General features: G+C 42.4%; 2 protein-coding genes across 2 annotated transcripts in view; both read left to right on the top strand.

The window, feature by feature from the left end:
* Positions 1–10012, top strand: part of LOC137518876 (fructose-1,6-bisphosphatase 1-like) — a 57045-nt gene extending 47033 nt beyond the window's left edge. Inside the window, exon 7 of the mRNA XM_068237276.1 lies at positions 9674–10012. Within this exon, the coding sequence (XP_068093377.1) occupies positions 9674–9865 (192 nt within the window). The 3' untranslated portion in view covers positions 9866–10012. The remainder of the gene's footprint in view (positions 1–9673) is intronic.
* A 4710-nt stretch (positions 10013–14722) lies between these two features.
* Positions 14723–16520, top strand: part of LOC137552971 (fructose-1,6-bisphosphatase isozyme 2) — a 59793-nt gene continuing 57995 nt past the window's right edge. The window contains exon 1 of the mRNA XM_068271424.1: positions 14723–15014. Within this exon, the coding sequence (XP_068127525.1) occupies positions 14845–15014 (170 nt within the window). The 5' untranslated portion in view covers positions 14723–14844. The remainder of the gene's footprint in view (positions 15015–16520) is intronic.

The following is a 16520-nucleotide window of genomic DNA, read 5'->3' as shown; positions in this document are numbered from 1 at the left end:
TTCCTGTTCAAAGGGACCATCTTGTTCTAATATGTAGTAGGAAAATTCACATTCCATCTTATTAGCTTTCTGTTGGTGCTTTGCTGATATTGACCACCTCTATATGTGCATTGAATAGTAATAATCCTTAACAAGTTATTTTCATACTCTGATTACACTTCTCAGACCCTGCAGCTGTGCTTGGTAGGTTTTGGGGCTCCATATTAATACAGTGCTTGGGGCCCCATGTAAAACTCGCATTCCTTAGTTACGCCATGGCCAATATTACACCTGTGCTATGGAGACTAGCTCCACTAAGACTGTTAGGGATGCCCCACAGAGAAGCTGTGCAGTGTTGCTTAATGGATGAAGTGTCATCGTACAGGTCTATCTGTAATGTAAGATTTTATACTTTTGCCTCTCAGGCATATACTTGGTTATGGCCATTTCTGGCCCTAAAAAAAAAACCTCTGACATGCACGCACGCACGCACGCACACACTCACACACACACAGTGATGCTCTCACGAATAATCACGAGTGCTTACTCATGATTCAAATGAGCTTTAATTGCTGCAGCTGAGCGGCTGGATGAAAATGAGTTATTTACCCATAATTCTGTCGTCCGCCCCCTGTGTTCCAACAGCTTGCACACGTCCTATTGGTCGCGTTGCAAGCCTCACCAAGGCGCACTTCCTCCTTTCGGCTACAAGGAGGTGCGCCTTGGTGAGGCTTGCAACACGATCAATAGGACGTGTTCAAGCTGTTGGAACACAGGGCGGACGGCGGAATTATGGGTAAATAACTCATTTTCATCCAGCCGCTCAGCTGCAGCAATTAGAGCTCATTTGAATCACGAGTAAGCACTTGTGATTACTCGTGAGAGCATCACTACACACACACTCACTCACACACTCTCTCTCTCTCTCTCTCACCTCTCTCTCTCCCCCCACAAAATGAATGCAGTTATCTTGTCCCTTATGTTGCAAGATCATGTATCATGTCCTACACATAAAGCAAAATATTTGTCTCCCACATAGCAAGTGAAGTCTTCATTTCAGAATGCATTTTCAAAATCATTGCAAATATGTGACCACCTGTTAGGATAGAAATGGAGTGGATATTTCATAACATTAGGGGCTGACCTAGTGAGATGATAAATGCATAATCCATTCTGGAGATAAGCACAGTGTGTTTTACATGAGACAGAATAGGAGGCAGCATGAAGGGTCAGACTAGGTGATACAAAGCTAAAAGGGTAGATATGAGTGGAATAGTGGTGTGGTGGATAGCACACTTGTATTATCATGTCAAGTCCTAGGTTTAAATCTTACAGGACACAATCTGCATGAAGTTTCTATGCCCCTCCCCCATGTTGGTGTGGGTTACTCAATATACCTCACACATCCCAAAAACATACTGATAAGTGAATTGGTTTCTCCAAAACAAGCCTAAGCATTAGACTTTTACTACTGTAGGGATTGCGATTGCGGGCTACTCTGAAGACAGTAGTGAAATGACTATGTGCTCTGTTAAGTGCTGAAGATGCCACTGCTGTCTAAATACATAATAGGAGGAACATTAGACAGTGATTGTGTTCACACTAAGTGCATTGCTTCATGAATTGCTGCATGTAAAATCCATGCCCATACAATTACATGGCATGTATACATCTCTGTATTATAACAGACCATGTTATTTTAACACTTCGATAAGTGCATTTGTGGAGAACGTGTATAACAGACACATTCCAAGTCAGTACTTCATGATGTAAAAATAACATGCAAGAGTGTGCATCTGTGTTATGCACGTTATAACGTAATGCACATAAGGCCCGGTGCATTAACGTGCGCTAATATTGACTTGCACAGACAGCGCATGACAATATTATCCTTACTTCCAGCAGTGTGTACAGCGAGTTACGCTATTAGCACGACTTGAGTAGCACGACTGTTGCTATGGTAATGAGTGTTACTTACCATAGCAACAGTCACACTAATAGCGTAATTCGCTGTACACTCTGCCGGAAGCACGCCTGAACAAACCCCATAATTGTTGAACTATACATGCCTATGTGTGTAGTATGGAGTTCTAATGCTTACAGTTCCCCGTTTCAATGGTTTACATCGATTACCGTGCTCTACTGTATTGAAAGCTCCCTCTATTGACAGCGTACCTCAAAGTTAATTTTTGAAGCAAACCTGAGGGGAGAAAAATAGTTATACCATACTCACCTCAAGCAGGGCCGGGCCGAGGCATAGGCTGGAGAGGCTCCAGCCTCAGGGCGCAGTGTAGGAGGGGGAGCACAATTCATTCAGCTGTCATTCCTAATTGTGTTTGAAGCAGAAAGAAATAAGAAAAGGAGATACATGGAAGTGACTACAGGCCAGATAACTAGAGATTAAGGTGTTGGGGGCCCTGGGGTGCCTCTTAGTCTAATAGCAATCAGTGTGTGACAGCTGGGGTGAAGGAATGGAGGGGCGCACTTTGGTGTCTCAACCTTGGGTGCTGGAGGACCTTGTCCCGGCTCTGACCTCAAGCATCTACAGGCTCTTCAGACCCCTCTAGGCTGCTTATTGCATCCAATCTCCCCCTCTGTCTTACTCCCGTATATTCCAATAAGGAGCCTGGTGGGATCTGAAGCTCCCATACATCGAGGTGAGTATATATTTTATTTTTCATCTCAGGTACACTTGAAGATAGAATTAGATACTTACCACAGTAGTAAGAAGCCTCTGAATAGCCCTGACGGTTCCCTGATCCTCCTGCCGCCCACCGTTCCAGTGCTGGGTCCCAGTATGGATGTGCTTGTACATGGATGAGAACACGGCCACACGAAGAAGTATATATAAACTTTATTCCCCCCTCCTCCCACCTCAGAACATTTTTACATACCTTTTTACATCAAATAAAATTTAGAAAGGCATTGCTAATGTAATACGCTCCGCACTGCAAAAATCCATCACCATCAGACCACCTACTCAGTACTGTAGCAGCAGCCGGACATGCACCAAAGCAGGTACAGAAATCACACTCTGATAGCCCATGCTATTTCAGTTGCTGCTCCTGCCACCCTGCCGTGTCTCCTGCAGCTGCCTTAGGGATCCTCTGGGTACTCCAATAGGTCACAGGTGATGTTTTCACTCCACCTCAGGCTAGGCAAAAGCAGTCAGCACCACGGCCACCAATCTCTCTTGCTGCACACTCCAAAACAAGCCTAAGCATTACACTTTTACTACTGTAGGGATTGCGATTGCGAGCTCCTCTGAAGACAGTAGTGAAATGACTATGTGCTCTGTTAAGTGCTGAAGATGCCACTGCTGTCTAAATACATAATAGGAGGAACATTAGACAGTGATTGTGTTCACACTAAGGGCCATATGCAATTCACTTTTTCACCTGAGTTATCTCCTAGGGGATATTTTTAAATTTGTCGATAAAATGCTTTTTAAGCCTCCAGAAAGCAAGAAAATATTCAAAATAATTTTGATATCACTTTTTCATTTACATTTCGGTACTTTTTTAATTGAAAAGTGCTGAAAAGTTATTTTAGATAGAAAGTGAAAAATTATCTCCTAGGTGAAAACTCAGGTGAAAAAGTGAATTGCATATGGGCCTAAGTGCATTGCTTCATGAGTTGCTGCATGTAAAATCCATGCCCATACATTCACATGGCATGTATACATCTCTGTATTATAACAGACCATGTTATTTTAACACTTCGATAAGTGCATTTGTGGAGAACGTGTATAACAGACACGTTCCGAGTCAGTACTAGTTGCTAATGTAATACGCTCCGCACTGCAAAAATCCATCACCATCAGACCACCTACTCAGTACTGTAGCAGCAGCCGGACATGCACCAAAGCAGGTACAGAAATCACACTCTGATAGCCCATGCTATTTCAGTTGCTGCTCCTGCCACCCTGCCGTGTCTCCTGCAGCTGCCTTAGGGATCCTCTGTGTGCTCCAATGGGTCACAGGTGATGTTTTCACTCCACCTCAGGCTAGGCAAAAGCAGTCAGCACCACGGCCACCAATCTCCCTTGCTGCACACTCCAAGCTAGCCACATGAGTGGGAGAGACAGCGAGCCATCACACCACCGGCTCTAGTATGTATGTGGTCGGGACTGGAGTAGAGAAGCCGCAGTATATTTTCTACTAGCCCTGCGGCACTGCTCAGGAGAAGGTGGGGAGTGGAGTGTGATCAGGGGGTTGCATGGAGCTGGTGCTACTGATGGGATCACTCTAATTACCATCAGCAAGCACTGTAGTGACCCTGAGAACCAATGTTGCTCCAGCCAGTGGCCTGTAATGTCTTTTATTTAGCAGTGGCTGGATCTGGATCTGTCTCTGACACAGATCGAATCTCTGCTCCTCCTGTTCAGTAAGCCAGCACCCCTTCTGTAGGAGACCTTGGGCAAGACTTCCTAACACTGCTACTGCCTATCGAGCGCGTCCTAGTGGCTGAAGCTCTGGCGCTTTAAGTCCGCCAGGAGAAAAGCGCGATATAAATGGTATTTGTCTTGTCTTGTCTGTACTAGGTAAATACTGTATATTCCTTGTTACCTCAAATATAACCACAACTTCTTATACTCAGATAAGTGACTGGTATAATGTACAGTTCATCTGAAATTTTTATATCAATGTAGTACAGCGAAGATTGCGTGAGAAAAGGTCCTTTGTTTTTCTACTGGTGAAGTCTGATATGCATTCTGAAAGAATCATGTCTTTCTCCAGAGTCTCCATAGTCTTCATTAGTGTGACCTATCTCGGAGGCAGAGCACATCTGAAGTGAGCGAGATATGGAGGCTGATGTATTTATTTCCTTTTAAGCAATGCAGATTGCCTGACTGTGCTGCTTATCTTCTGCCCATAAGCTCCATACACACGATAGATGAAACTGGGCTGAAGCAGCCATTAACAACGAGAACCCAGGGTGTTTACAGCAGTCCCCACCCTCTGGACTGATTGGTCAGCAATCCGATCTGACGGATCGCTTTGGCTGAACGACGGCAGAGATTATAGTTCTCCCACTTAGCCTACTGTCGTCTGATGTCACTCTAACGCCGCTTCGCACCCCGCATAGGAACAGAACATATCACTAGCCTACAAACTAGTGATGCATCTGTCATCCTTGGCCTTGCAATGTTGCCCAAGGGATTGGGTCCCAATCCCCTCCAGGCGACATGCATCAAGCGTTTGTATGGGCCTTAATTTTAGCCATAGACCCAGAACAGGCATGCAAATCAAATGTTTGACTTAAATTTGATTGGATTAGCTGTATGCTCATTTCAGGTGTGCAATTTAAACACTACTGATGGCTGAAAGATCAGAGGGACCCCATGCAACTGGTATTTTTTTTTACTTCAATGTTTTTTATTAGTCAACAAGAAGGCATAGCACATAAGTACAACATATACAGTGGAGGAAATAATTATTTGACCCCTCACTGATTTTGTAAGTTTGTCCAATGACAAAGAAGTGAAAAGTCTCAGAACAGTATAATTTCAATGGTAGGTTTATTTTAACAGTGGCAGATAGCACATCAAAAGGAAAATCGGAAAAATAACCTTAAATAAAAGATAGCAACTGATTTGCATTTCATTGAGTGAAATAAGTTTTTGAACCCCTACCAACCATTAAGAGTTCTGGCTCCCACAGAGTGGTTAGACACTTCTGCTCAATTAGTCACCCTCATTAAGGACACCTGTCTTAACTAGTCACCTGTATAAAAGACACCTGTCCACAGAATCAATCAATCAAGCAGACTCCAAACTCTCCAATATGGGAAAGACCAAAGAGCTGTCCAAGGATGTCAGAGACAAAATTGTAGACCTGCACAAGGCTGGAATGGGCTACAAAACCATTAGCAAGAAACTGGGAGAGAAGGTGACAACTGTTGGTGCGATTGTTCGAAAATGGCAGGAGCACAAAATGACCATCAATCGACCTCGCTCTGGGGCTCCACGCAAGATCTCACCTCGTGGGGTGTCAATGGTTCTGAGAAAGGTGAAAAAGCATACTAGAACTACACGGGAGGAGTTAGTGAATGACCTCAAATTAGCAGGGACCACAGTCACCAAGAAAACCATTGGAAACACATTACACCGCAATGGATTAAAATCCTGCAGGGCTCGCAAGGCCCCCCCTGCTCAAGAAGGCACATGTGCAGGCCCGTCTGAAGTTTGCCAATGAACACCTGAATGATTCTGTGAGTGACTGGGAGAAGGTGCTGTGGTCTGATGAGACCAAAATAGAGCTCTTTGGCATTAACTCAACTCGCTGTGTTTGGAGGAAGAAAAATGCTGCCTATGACCCCCAAAACACCGTCCCCACCGTCAAGCATGGGGGTGGAAACATTTTGCTTTGGGGGTGTTTTTCTGCTAAGGGCACAGGACAACTTAATCGCATTAATGGGAAAATGGACGGAGCCATGTATTGTGAAATCCTGAACGACAACCTCCTTCCCTCTGCCAGGAAACTGAAAATGGGTTGTGGACGGGTGTTCCAGCACGACAATGACCCAAAACATACAGCAAAGGCAACAAAGGAGTGGCTCAAGAAGAAGCACATTAAGGTCATGGAGTGGCCTAGTCAGTCTCCGGACCTTAATCCAATAGAAAACCTATGGAGGGAGCTCAAGCTCAGAGTTGCACAGAGACAGCCTCGAAACCTTAGGGATTTAGAGATGATCTGCAAAGAGGAGTGGACCAACATTCCTCCTAAAATGTGTGCAAACTTGGTCATCAATTACAAGAGACGTTTGACCTCTGTGCTTGCAAACAAGGGTTTTTCCACTAAGTATTAAGTCTTTTATTGTTAGAGGGTTCAAAAACTTATTTAACTCAATGAAATGCAAATCAGTTGCTATCTTTTATCTAAGGTTATTTTTTCAATTTTCCTTTTGATGTGCTATCTGCCACTGTTAAAATAAACCTACCATTGAAATGATACTGTTCTGAGACTTCATTTCTTTGTCATTGGACAAACTTACAAAATCAGTGAGGGGTCAAATAATTATTTCCTCCACTGTAGTAATATGGTAATGACAGCAATCGCATATATAGCATAGAAAAAATATCCGTTTGATAATAAGGCATCAAATACAGCAAATATAGAAAAAGTATAAGCAGACAGTGTACAATGCTTTTTACCATCTCCTCTGAGGACAAAATTAATGTTTTTTTTTCATTTGTTAAGTATAACCTCCCTCTCCTCCACCTCTACTACCTACATTTTCCTTTCTCCATGAACCCACAACCCAGCAACACTCTCACGCCCTCTATTCCACGAGCTTAAATTTTTCTCTCAACGGTCATTTAAGTTATATGACCTACAGAGTTGCAGGACAATTATCAGCACCTTACTGGAAGGCCTCTCTACCTATATTTACTGAGGTGTTTACATATAAATCGTCCAACCATTAACCTTGTTTAAAAACCATGCCAACTTGCATGTTTAAATCTGCTTCTTAACTCTTGGCCAAGGTATTCTTCCCTTTCTCAGATTCCAAATAAATATTCCATAGTGTCCACAAGTTCACATGTGTGAGCTGTCTACTATGGGATTTTTGGACCAGATCCTCCAGCCTCTGGATCTCTTCCACCTCCTCCACCCGTTCTTTAATTGCAACTGGCATTGTTTACATGGAAATAAATATGACAGCCTCCATATCCTTCTCATTTCAGGTGTGCTGTAAGCTTGTCATACCTCAGATTTGACAGGGTAGTCTTAAAGTGAACCTCCAGACTAAAAAATCGACTCAGCAGCACTGAAAAGGCCTGGTGTTTCTTTAACAGTTTCACAGCATCAGAACTTTGTTTCTCTTATACAAGCCTCATTTTTAGATGCACAGAAGAAAACTGCCCGGGCATTTTTCCCCTGATGCTGTGCAAAGCATGATGGGATTTCTGATGTTGTTGCTCTCGTTCTGCTGTTTTGGTGCAATTTTTTTCCCTTACATTTTGAATTTGACATTTGAAGCCTAGGGTGCACAGCTGGGAGGGGTGATCAGGACACTGGACAGTTGGAACTGTGTCTCCTGCTCCCTGTCACCTCCTTTCAACCAAAAAGATGGCTGCCCCCATGAATCACAAACATTTGCCTGTTCTTTTAAAACAGGGCGAGTAAGAGATTATATTACCAATCTATTCTAATTAATATAACTAATGTAACTTAATGACAGTATGTTTGTTTAGGCTGAAGTTCCCCTTTAAGGCTCGTACACACGTGCAACAATTTTACCCAACTATCGTCTAAACTTAGTCTGTCGAACAATAGTTGGGAGTGTGTACAACAATACGTTCAACTGATAACAAGCAGTTTGTCCGATCCAACTGGCGGATCAAGCTGCCCAACTATCGTGCAGGTTGGCCACCACGGTGTGCAAGTCATTTGAACAACTTGTTGTTTTTGAATGCAGACATGTTGGTGCGCGCGCAGTATTTAAATGAGTTGATTGTTTAGTTGATCAGCACATGTGTACGTACTTGTCATGTAAATAACAAGTCATGATCATGTTGTGCGGTTGGTCAAGCATTAAAGCGGATCCGAGATGAAAAACTAACTATAACAAGTAACGTGACTATATGTCTTATCTAAAGTTTATCTAGCTGCAAACAGTTTTAATAGAATATGATTATATAATCCTGTGATACAATGATAGCAGCCATGTTGTTTGTAAACATTACACAGCGGCAGGCTTATCTGCATCTTGAGCAAAAAAACCTAATCCCCCTTCCTCCTCCATCCTCCCCTCTGCCTCTGAAATATCTGGCTAGTAATACCTCCCCCTCCTCCTGCCCACACTGAGTTCCCATGAACCCTTGCTACTGTCTGAAAGTGCCTTGGCTCTCTGAAAACCCGTGGGCGTGGCTTGTTTAGTTTATAGGGAATTAGAGTATTAAAACAAAAAAGTATTTGGCTTGAGGAATGCCCTATAAACAATAGGAAAGGAACACAATTATGCAATGTGTAAAAGTTCATCTCGGATCCACTTTAAGTTGCACGTGTGTATGAGCCCTAACAGGCTTTACTCCTGGAGCTTATTACACAATTGCATTGACAGGAACTGTGCTGTAATCAGCTGTCTCCACTTGTGAGATTTTCTTTGATATGCCAGAAGAGAAGATAAAATGTTTGTTTGATTAGTTAACTAAAGGAGTTTCCAGGTGATAGCAGTGCTGATCCTAAACTACAGAATGCCTTCCCCTTCCCTCAAATGTGCAACTGCCTGTGATCAGAATAGGAAGTAACCGTAGTTACCAATAGCTGCCACCAGTTCTGACTGCTCTGTGAACTGGAAGGAAAGGAAATTAATGCATGTGAAAAATGTATTAAAATGCAAATGCTTCATTTTGGTGCACATTGGAAAACAGCACGTCTATTTTTTTTCCGGTTATTGAGAAATCGTGCATACAATGCAAACGAATAAGTGCGGTGTCTGGAAAAAAACCTCACAAAAAGACTTAACCAGACCCACAGGCCTCCTCTGTGACTTTTACATTACTGTAGAACAAAGGCAAGTAGGATATCTATTTTGTGAATAAGGACTTGGGAGACAAGTTTCTATTGCATGGTACACTGGTCTGTAATTCTGCTTTAAGATGACAAAAACCCTGGAAGTACTGAATATCATTCATTCAGAAAAATCTCAAGTGTATTAATTTTGGCTGTATTTACTCTGTTAACAGCTGAGGCTGCTGTACGAGTGTAATCCCATGGCCTACATAATGGAGAGGGCTGGAGGGATGGCTACCAATGGACTAGAGAATGTGTTGGATATAGTCCCAGAAAATATTCACCAGAGGATGCCCATAGCTCTGGGCTCTCCAGAAGATGTGAAGGAGTACATGGAGATTTTCAAGAAACATGCCAAGAAATAAGGAGCTGCTGGGAGGCATTCCGGGAGAGAAGACCAAAGAATACATTCCATGCAACCTTTCATAACCGCTCAGGAACGCAGTATTCTGTATTGTTGTGACTGTGTCAGGTGTGGTTATAAAATGTGAATAAATTTTTGTATTATTTCATATTTGCATTTTGTGTATATAATCAGTCTTTCTCAATGATTAAACATTAATTACTGCAGGGACCATGGACTTACATTCTGGTCCATTTTAGCATCACTTCTTACCTCCTGGATGAAATAACCACTTATCAATGTGCTTTGTGGGTCTGGTCCTCCTGGCACAGCCATTTTTCCATTACTTATGGAAGTGGAGCAGAGCCACGAAAGGCATTGTTTATAGTACCGGTACTTAAAAAATATTTGAGTGAATATTTCTTCTAAGAAGTAAGTAAAGATTTTTATTCTCCTTTTTGTGCATTTACCATTTTGTGGTTCCATTTTTAGTTTTTTTTAAGTACTGTGTAGAATTATTGCTCTTAATAATAAGACTGTGACTAAATTCAGGGATCCAGTAGCTCATAGAGAGGGCAAATATGCTGTATAAGATAGCATGCCACTAGACTGCCCCCTGCAAGCGTACAAGAGGAATCGGCGCGGGAGACTTGGGCGCAGGATGGCTGATTCTGCTGCTGCACAAGTCCCAGCCGTGTTAAATACTATTTCCCCTCTAGGCCGACATGGATGGTGGGGAATGAAATAATTAGGTTTCCAACAATTGCTGGAAGCCAAATTATTGTGTTTTAAAAGTAACTTCAGCTCAGTCTTCTGACGGCGCCAAAGTTACTCCCTGTGCGCTGCTATAGCTGTAATTCCTATTACAGACTATGATGTAGCCTTTCCAGAATTTGGACCCTTGTTGACCCGCCATCACCCAAAATTATTTTTAGGGGCAACAAAAGACTATGCAGTTTTAGATGTTGAACTGCCTTCTTATTTCCAGTGGGATAACCGATATCTTAATGATCTTCAGTAATATCATAAGCACTGGATCAATGCTGTAACCAGGGCCAGTATCCATCTATGACAGGCTCAAACAGCGCATAGCCCACCAATCACAGACATCTCCATTAATCTATCTGCTTGGCAACTTTTCCAGTCTTCCTCAATGATTAGCTAAAAATAGAACAATGCAGAATGAGCTTAATTACCTCACACATTGATGTTTTAAGATCCATAATCTAAAGGGGAACTCTAACACAAAACCTAACAAATGTAAAACATTTTATTTCCTTTGTCTCAACAGTCCCATGTGGCAGCTGCTTGATAAGCACTGTCATGCCATTAGTCGCTCACCCAAATAGGGCATACATAGTTGTTTAATGTAACAGAAGTGTAATGTATGCTTGTAGCATTCTACTGGGTACTTATCCATTAGCCGGACGCATCCGTCAGGTGGCGCTAATTACTATTCCCCCTCCAGGCCGCCATGGATAGTAGGGAAATATGTAACTCTGTTGGAGTTTTGTCGCCACCTGCCGGATGCGCCCGGCTAACGGATAAGTACCTTATACTGTTTATAGGAATAAGCATGCAAACAAAATGTGGTATATATCCTTGTATTTATCCTTATATCCATTTTAAACATAACCATTGCCCAGCATTTTGTCATGGTCAATATTCAGTACTACATAGTAATGTTTAGTTGTAATCAGAGCTGGTAGCCTGACCTTTTACATAAATGTCACTGTGTAAGTCAATGTCACTCTGCTAAAAATATAACAGTGTCTTGCTTGAGATGTAGTACCAAGGGTAAGCTGATGTAAAAAGGTCATTAACATAATATATCTAAATGTTTGTATTTTGCAACTGTTCTCACACATCATAGATACACCGTGCAATGGATTATGGAAATATATATATTTTTTTATAGTAGCAAAAAGACAGAGTATAAGAAGATTATCTGATTGTATTTTTTCAAGGACGGTTATAAATAGCCAAGGTGTTAACTATTTAAGACTTAAAGAGACTCCGTAACAAAAATTGCATCCTGTTTTTTATCATCCTACAAGTTCCAAAAGCTATTCTAATGTGTTCTGGCTTACTGCAGCTCGTTCTACTATCACCATCTCTGTAATAAATCAACTTATCTCTCTCTTGTCAGACTTGTCAGCCTGTGTCTGGAAGGCTGCCAAGTTCTTCAGTGTTATGGTTCTGTGATGCATCTCCCCCCTCCAGGCCCCTCTCTGCACACTGCCTGTGTATAATTTAGATTAGGGCAGCTTCTCTCTTCTCTCTTACCTTTTACAAGCTGGATAAATCCTCCTCTGAGCTGGCTGGGCGTTCACATACTGAGGAATTACATACAGGCACAGCTGTCTGCACTCTGCAGGAAGAAACAGCCTGACACTTCAGTGGAAGATAGCTGCAGGGGGAAAGAAACACACAAATGATCTCTTGAGATTCAAAAGGAAGGCTGTATACAGCCTGCTTGTGTATGGATGTATTTTCTATGTGTGGACATACTGTACATCAACCTACTTCCTGTTTTGGTGGCCATTTTGTTTGTTTATAAACAAACTTTTTAAAACTGTTTTTAACCACTTTTAATGCGGCGAGGAGCGGCGAAATTGTGACAGAGGGTAATAGGAGATGTCCCCTAACGCACTGGTATGTTTACTTTTGTGCGATTTTTAACAATACAGATTCTCTTTAAGGTGGGTACACACATCAGATAAAAGTCTTTGGAAAATGAAAGATCACAGACCACTTTTACCCCCTTCCATGTAGTATGAGAGCCATACCTATACAGTCTATGGAGCTGATCTCCCCATCAGATAAAAATCTTTGCAAGATGCTGAAAACAAGGATACTGTACACATTCAACAGATCAGTTCCTGCAAAATGCATTCATAGTCTATGCTATCTGCAGATCTCATACACACCTTGTTTAACGTACAATCATCTGCAGATCATATCCACTAGGATGGATCTTCAGATCTGCAGATAATTGTCTGATCTGCAGATGAATGTCTGTTAAACAAGGTGTGTATGAGATATGCAGATATCATAGACCATGAATGCATTTTGCAGGAACAGATCTTTTGCAGATACTGATCTGTTGAATGTGTACAGCATCCTTGTTTTCAGCATCTTGCAAAGATTTTATCTGATGGGGAGATCAGCTCCATAGAATAGACTGTGTAGAGTATGGCTCTCATACTACATGGAAGGGGGTAAAATTGGTCTGTGATCTTTCATTTTCCAAAGACTTTTATCTGATGTGTGTATGCACCTTTAGTGCACACTTTGTATGTTGGCGATACAACAGCTTGAGCCATAATTAGGCCTCTTTCACAGTGCGACGTTAAATCGCACGCTAAACACATTCAACGCAGAATAACTCACTGCAATGAAAAAACGAATGCCCCATTCACAGTGCACATGTTGCGTTGGTGACTAACGCTGCACGTTAAGTGAATGTACTGCATGCTGTGCGTTATACACGTTATCAGCTGCGTTACACTGTTTGCACATGCACAGTAATAACTTGGAAGCATACTTTTCATTGCCTGTATGCTCTACTGTATGCAACGATAACGGGGCATTAAGTTCCGTTGCAACTTTTTTGGTGTGTTGCGTTATAATTTGCGTTGAGACTTTAACATCGCATCAAAACGCAACGTCCTACTGTGAACGAGGCCTTACTCTTCACAGTTATTTAAACGTGCAATTTTCTTCCCTAACAAAAAAATATAATGTAGATTTATGGGAGTATATATTATATATATTTCCTTTCATAGGCAAAGGCACAGGCACAGGTTGATAAAAATTTGCAAAGAAAATACATTATTTTGCAAATGACCTACTGAAAAAAGTGCATTCAAAGTAGAAATGACTCAACAATTTGAACTATTATTCTGCATATTTACTGTATATCCCAAAATCCTCTGTAAGTACATTACTAAAATTGCAATGTTACGTTACATGCAACAGTAAACATATCTGTCTGCCACCATAAACACAGCTCACCGCTTTCCAAAGAAATAAGGCCTGATGCAAATTAGGGACTTGTGAACCTTTTTTTTAAGAAATAAAGGCACTGTGGCTGTTTGTGGTTTGTTATGTAGTTGATCAGCTTCGTTATGTAGTTGATCATTAGTTCCTGAGTCTGAATATCCCATGCAAAAACCTGCTTCTGTGTAGGCTAATGTTTCTGTGTAGCAAAATGCAAGAATATCACTTATTTGACAGCTTTTCCCTGTTGCTTTCTCCTGAGAATGGTATACAAACAATTCCTGTGTTACATTTCCACAATCGAGTGCTACAATAAGCACAGCAAGTGCATGTTTCCAGGAATTTCTATACTGTATATAGAAACAAGAGATGCACATTGTTCTCAATAGCCCCATCTACACGATACGATTCTTTGTACGATTCGATTACGATTCTATTTACGATCCGATTAAATGCGACGTGTCCGATCGGGATTTAATTCGATTTGCCATTGTTTTGCAATGGCAAATCGAATTGAATCGAATCAGGATCGGACATGTTGGATTTAATTGAATCGTAAATAGAATCGTAATCGAATCGTACAAAGAATCGTATCGTGTAGATGGGGCTAATCACATTGCAACTGCAGCTTAGTAAGGGAAAGCTAGAATCTCAATAACTGCAATGTTACATGCTGCTTGTTTTCACTGGTCTGATGCTAACCACATCAATACACTTCTAATGAAATAACCATGAAGATGAGAGGCTAACTTATAGCTGTGTGCACGTGCGTCGCATCACATAATCTATGCAGCCTGTTCCTGTCAGTGGTGTAGCTGTGGATTCCTCCCTTGATATTTAAGTCTCCATGGTCACATGATCCTAGCAACATTTTATTATGTGCAGCTCAGCAAGCCTTCAGATGGCTGTACGTTGCTGAAGCTGCTGCTACTCGACCATCTCCGTCTCTCGTTTTACTAATATTTTCTGTGGATACAAGGGGATACAAATTTCAGCAAAATGTCTGACAGAAGCCCCTTTGAGACAGACATGTTTACCCTTACCCGGTATGTCATGGAAAAGGGTCGGCAAGCCAAGGGTACAGGAGAACTGACACAGCTGCTCAACTCCATGCTAACTGCAATTAAGGCCATTTCATCTGCTGTGAGGAAAGCTGGAATTGCCCACATGTAAGTATCTGTGCTCACATGTCACTTATTTTATAAAGCAATGTGTAAAGTGAGTGCAGCTAGCTCTTACCTCTAATCATAGTAATCATTTTACTGTACATCAGACTGTACTGGTTTGGTTGCTGTAGGTTACCATGCTTTCCATTGGATGGTTGCACTTTAAATAGCCTAAATGAGCAATGCTGTGCAGGAAAGTGTTTTGGTTTCAGTTGAACTAAATTTTGAGTCATTTCCAGATTGCTGCTTATGATGAAACTGAAAGTTAAGGATCTTGTGTAGAAAGTCAGCTGATCATTCTTCTGCTGTCAAATGAGGTTAATAAATAAAGGGTGTAAAGTGGGCAGTTTGCTATGGACATACAAGTTCTTTCAGAATTGTTTACATCCAAAACCCACTAAAGCTAATGTGCAGAGTGGATCTGGACCAGTCACAGCAAGTTTTAAAGGGCAACTGAAGTGAGAGGTAAATGGAGGCTGCCATATTTATTTCCTTTCAAACCATACCTGTTGCCTGACATCCCTGCTGATCTATTTGGCTGAAGTAGTGACTGAATCACACCTGAAACAAGCATGCAGATAATCTTGTCAGATCTGACAATAAAGTCTGAGGGCTCGTTTCCACTAGTGCGGCGTGCGTCTCGTAGACGCACGCCGGCACTGAGCGGGTGGGCGGGATCGCAGGCGATTCCCATCAGCCGTGCCATGCACGGCTATGGGAATCGCAGCCTCCGCCGCGAATTCTGTGGGGGTTTCCGGCCGAATCGCTACTGCAAGCGATTCGGCCGGCGGCGCCGTTGTCCCCTATGGCAGAGTTTCCCCGCGCGATTTGCCTGCGGGGAAACTCTGCGGATTCGCGGCCGTTTCCGCGAGAGTGGAAACGGGCCCTGAAACACCTGACCTGCTGCATGCTTGTTCAGGGTCTATGGCTAAAAGTATTAGAGGCAGAGGATCAGCAGGATAGCCAGGCAACTGGTAAGGAAATAAACATGGCAGTCTTTATATCTCTCTCACTTCAGTTGCCCTTTAATGAGATTCAGGATGTCATGCAGGTGTTTAAACGGAAGAGTTATAATGCAAATGTGCTTGTGGAATGGCAATGCATATGTATGCATTTTCATATGTGCTGGATTCTGTTTTCTGCATTTACATACCCTTTTCCTACCTGTGGTCCTCATCACACACATTTTCTGAAATACCCCCCCACCCCTAAAAAAAAAACAGTGGCAGTGTGTTTAAAGAATTACTAGAACAAATTTGAGGCTGGTTTCACACCAGGACATTGCGTTTTAGGGGACGTTATGGTCGCATAACGTGCCCCTAACGCAACGCCTGGTGCTCTCTAAGGTGGCCGTCAGAGTGAGCCGCGTTGTGCAGCTCACTCTGGCGTCCGTGATGCGCACTCTTGGACGCATGCGGCATCACGTGGTCCCGCCCGGCCAATCGCCGCACAGAGCGGCCGCTTCAGGAAGTAAACACTGCACGTCACTGAGTGCAGTGAATATGAATT

The sequence above is a fragment of the Hyperolius riggenbachi genome, chromosome 1 (assembly GCF_040937935.1).
Source record: "Hyperolius riggenbachi isolate aHypRig1 chromosome 1, aHypRig1.pri, whole genome shotgun sequence".
NCBI classification, from domain to species: domain Eukaryota; kingdom Metazoa; phylum Chordata; class Amphibia; order Anura; family Hyperoliidae; genus Hyperolius; species Hyperolius riggenbachi.
This window is presented reverse-complemented; position numbering and strand designations above follow the sequence as displayed.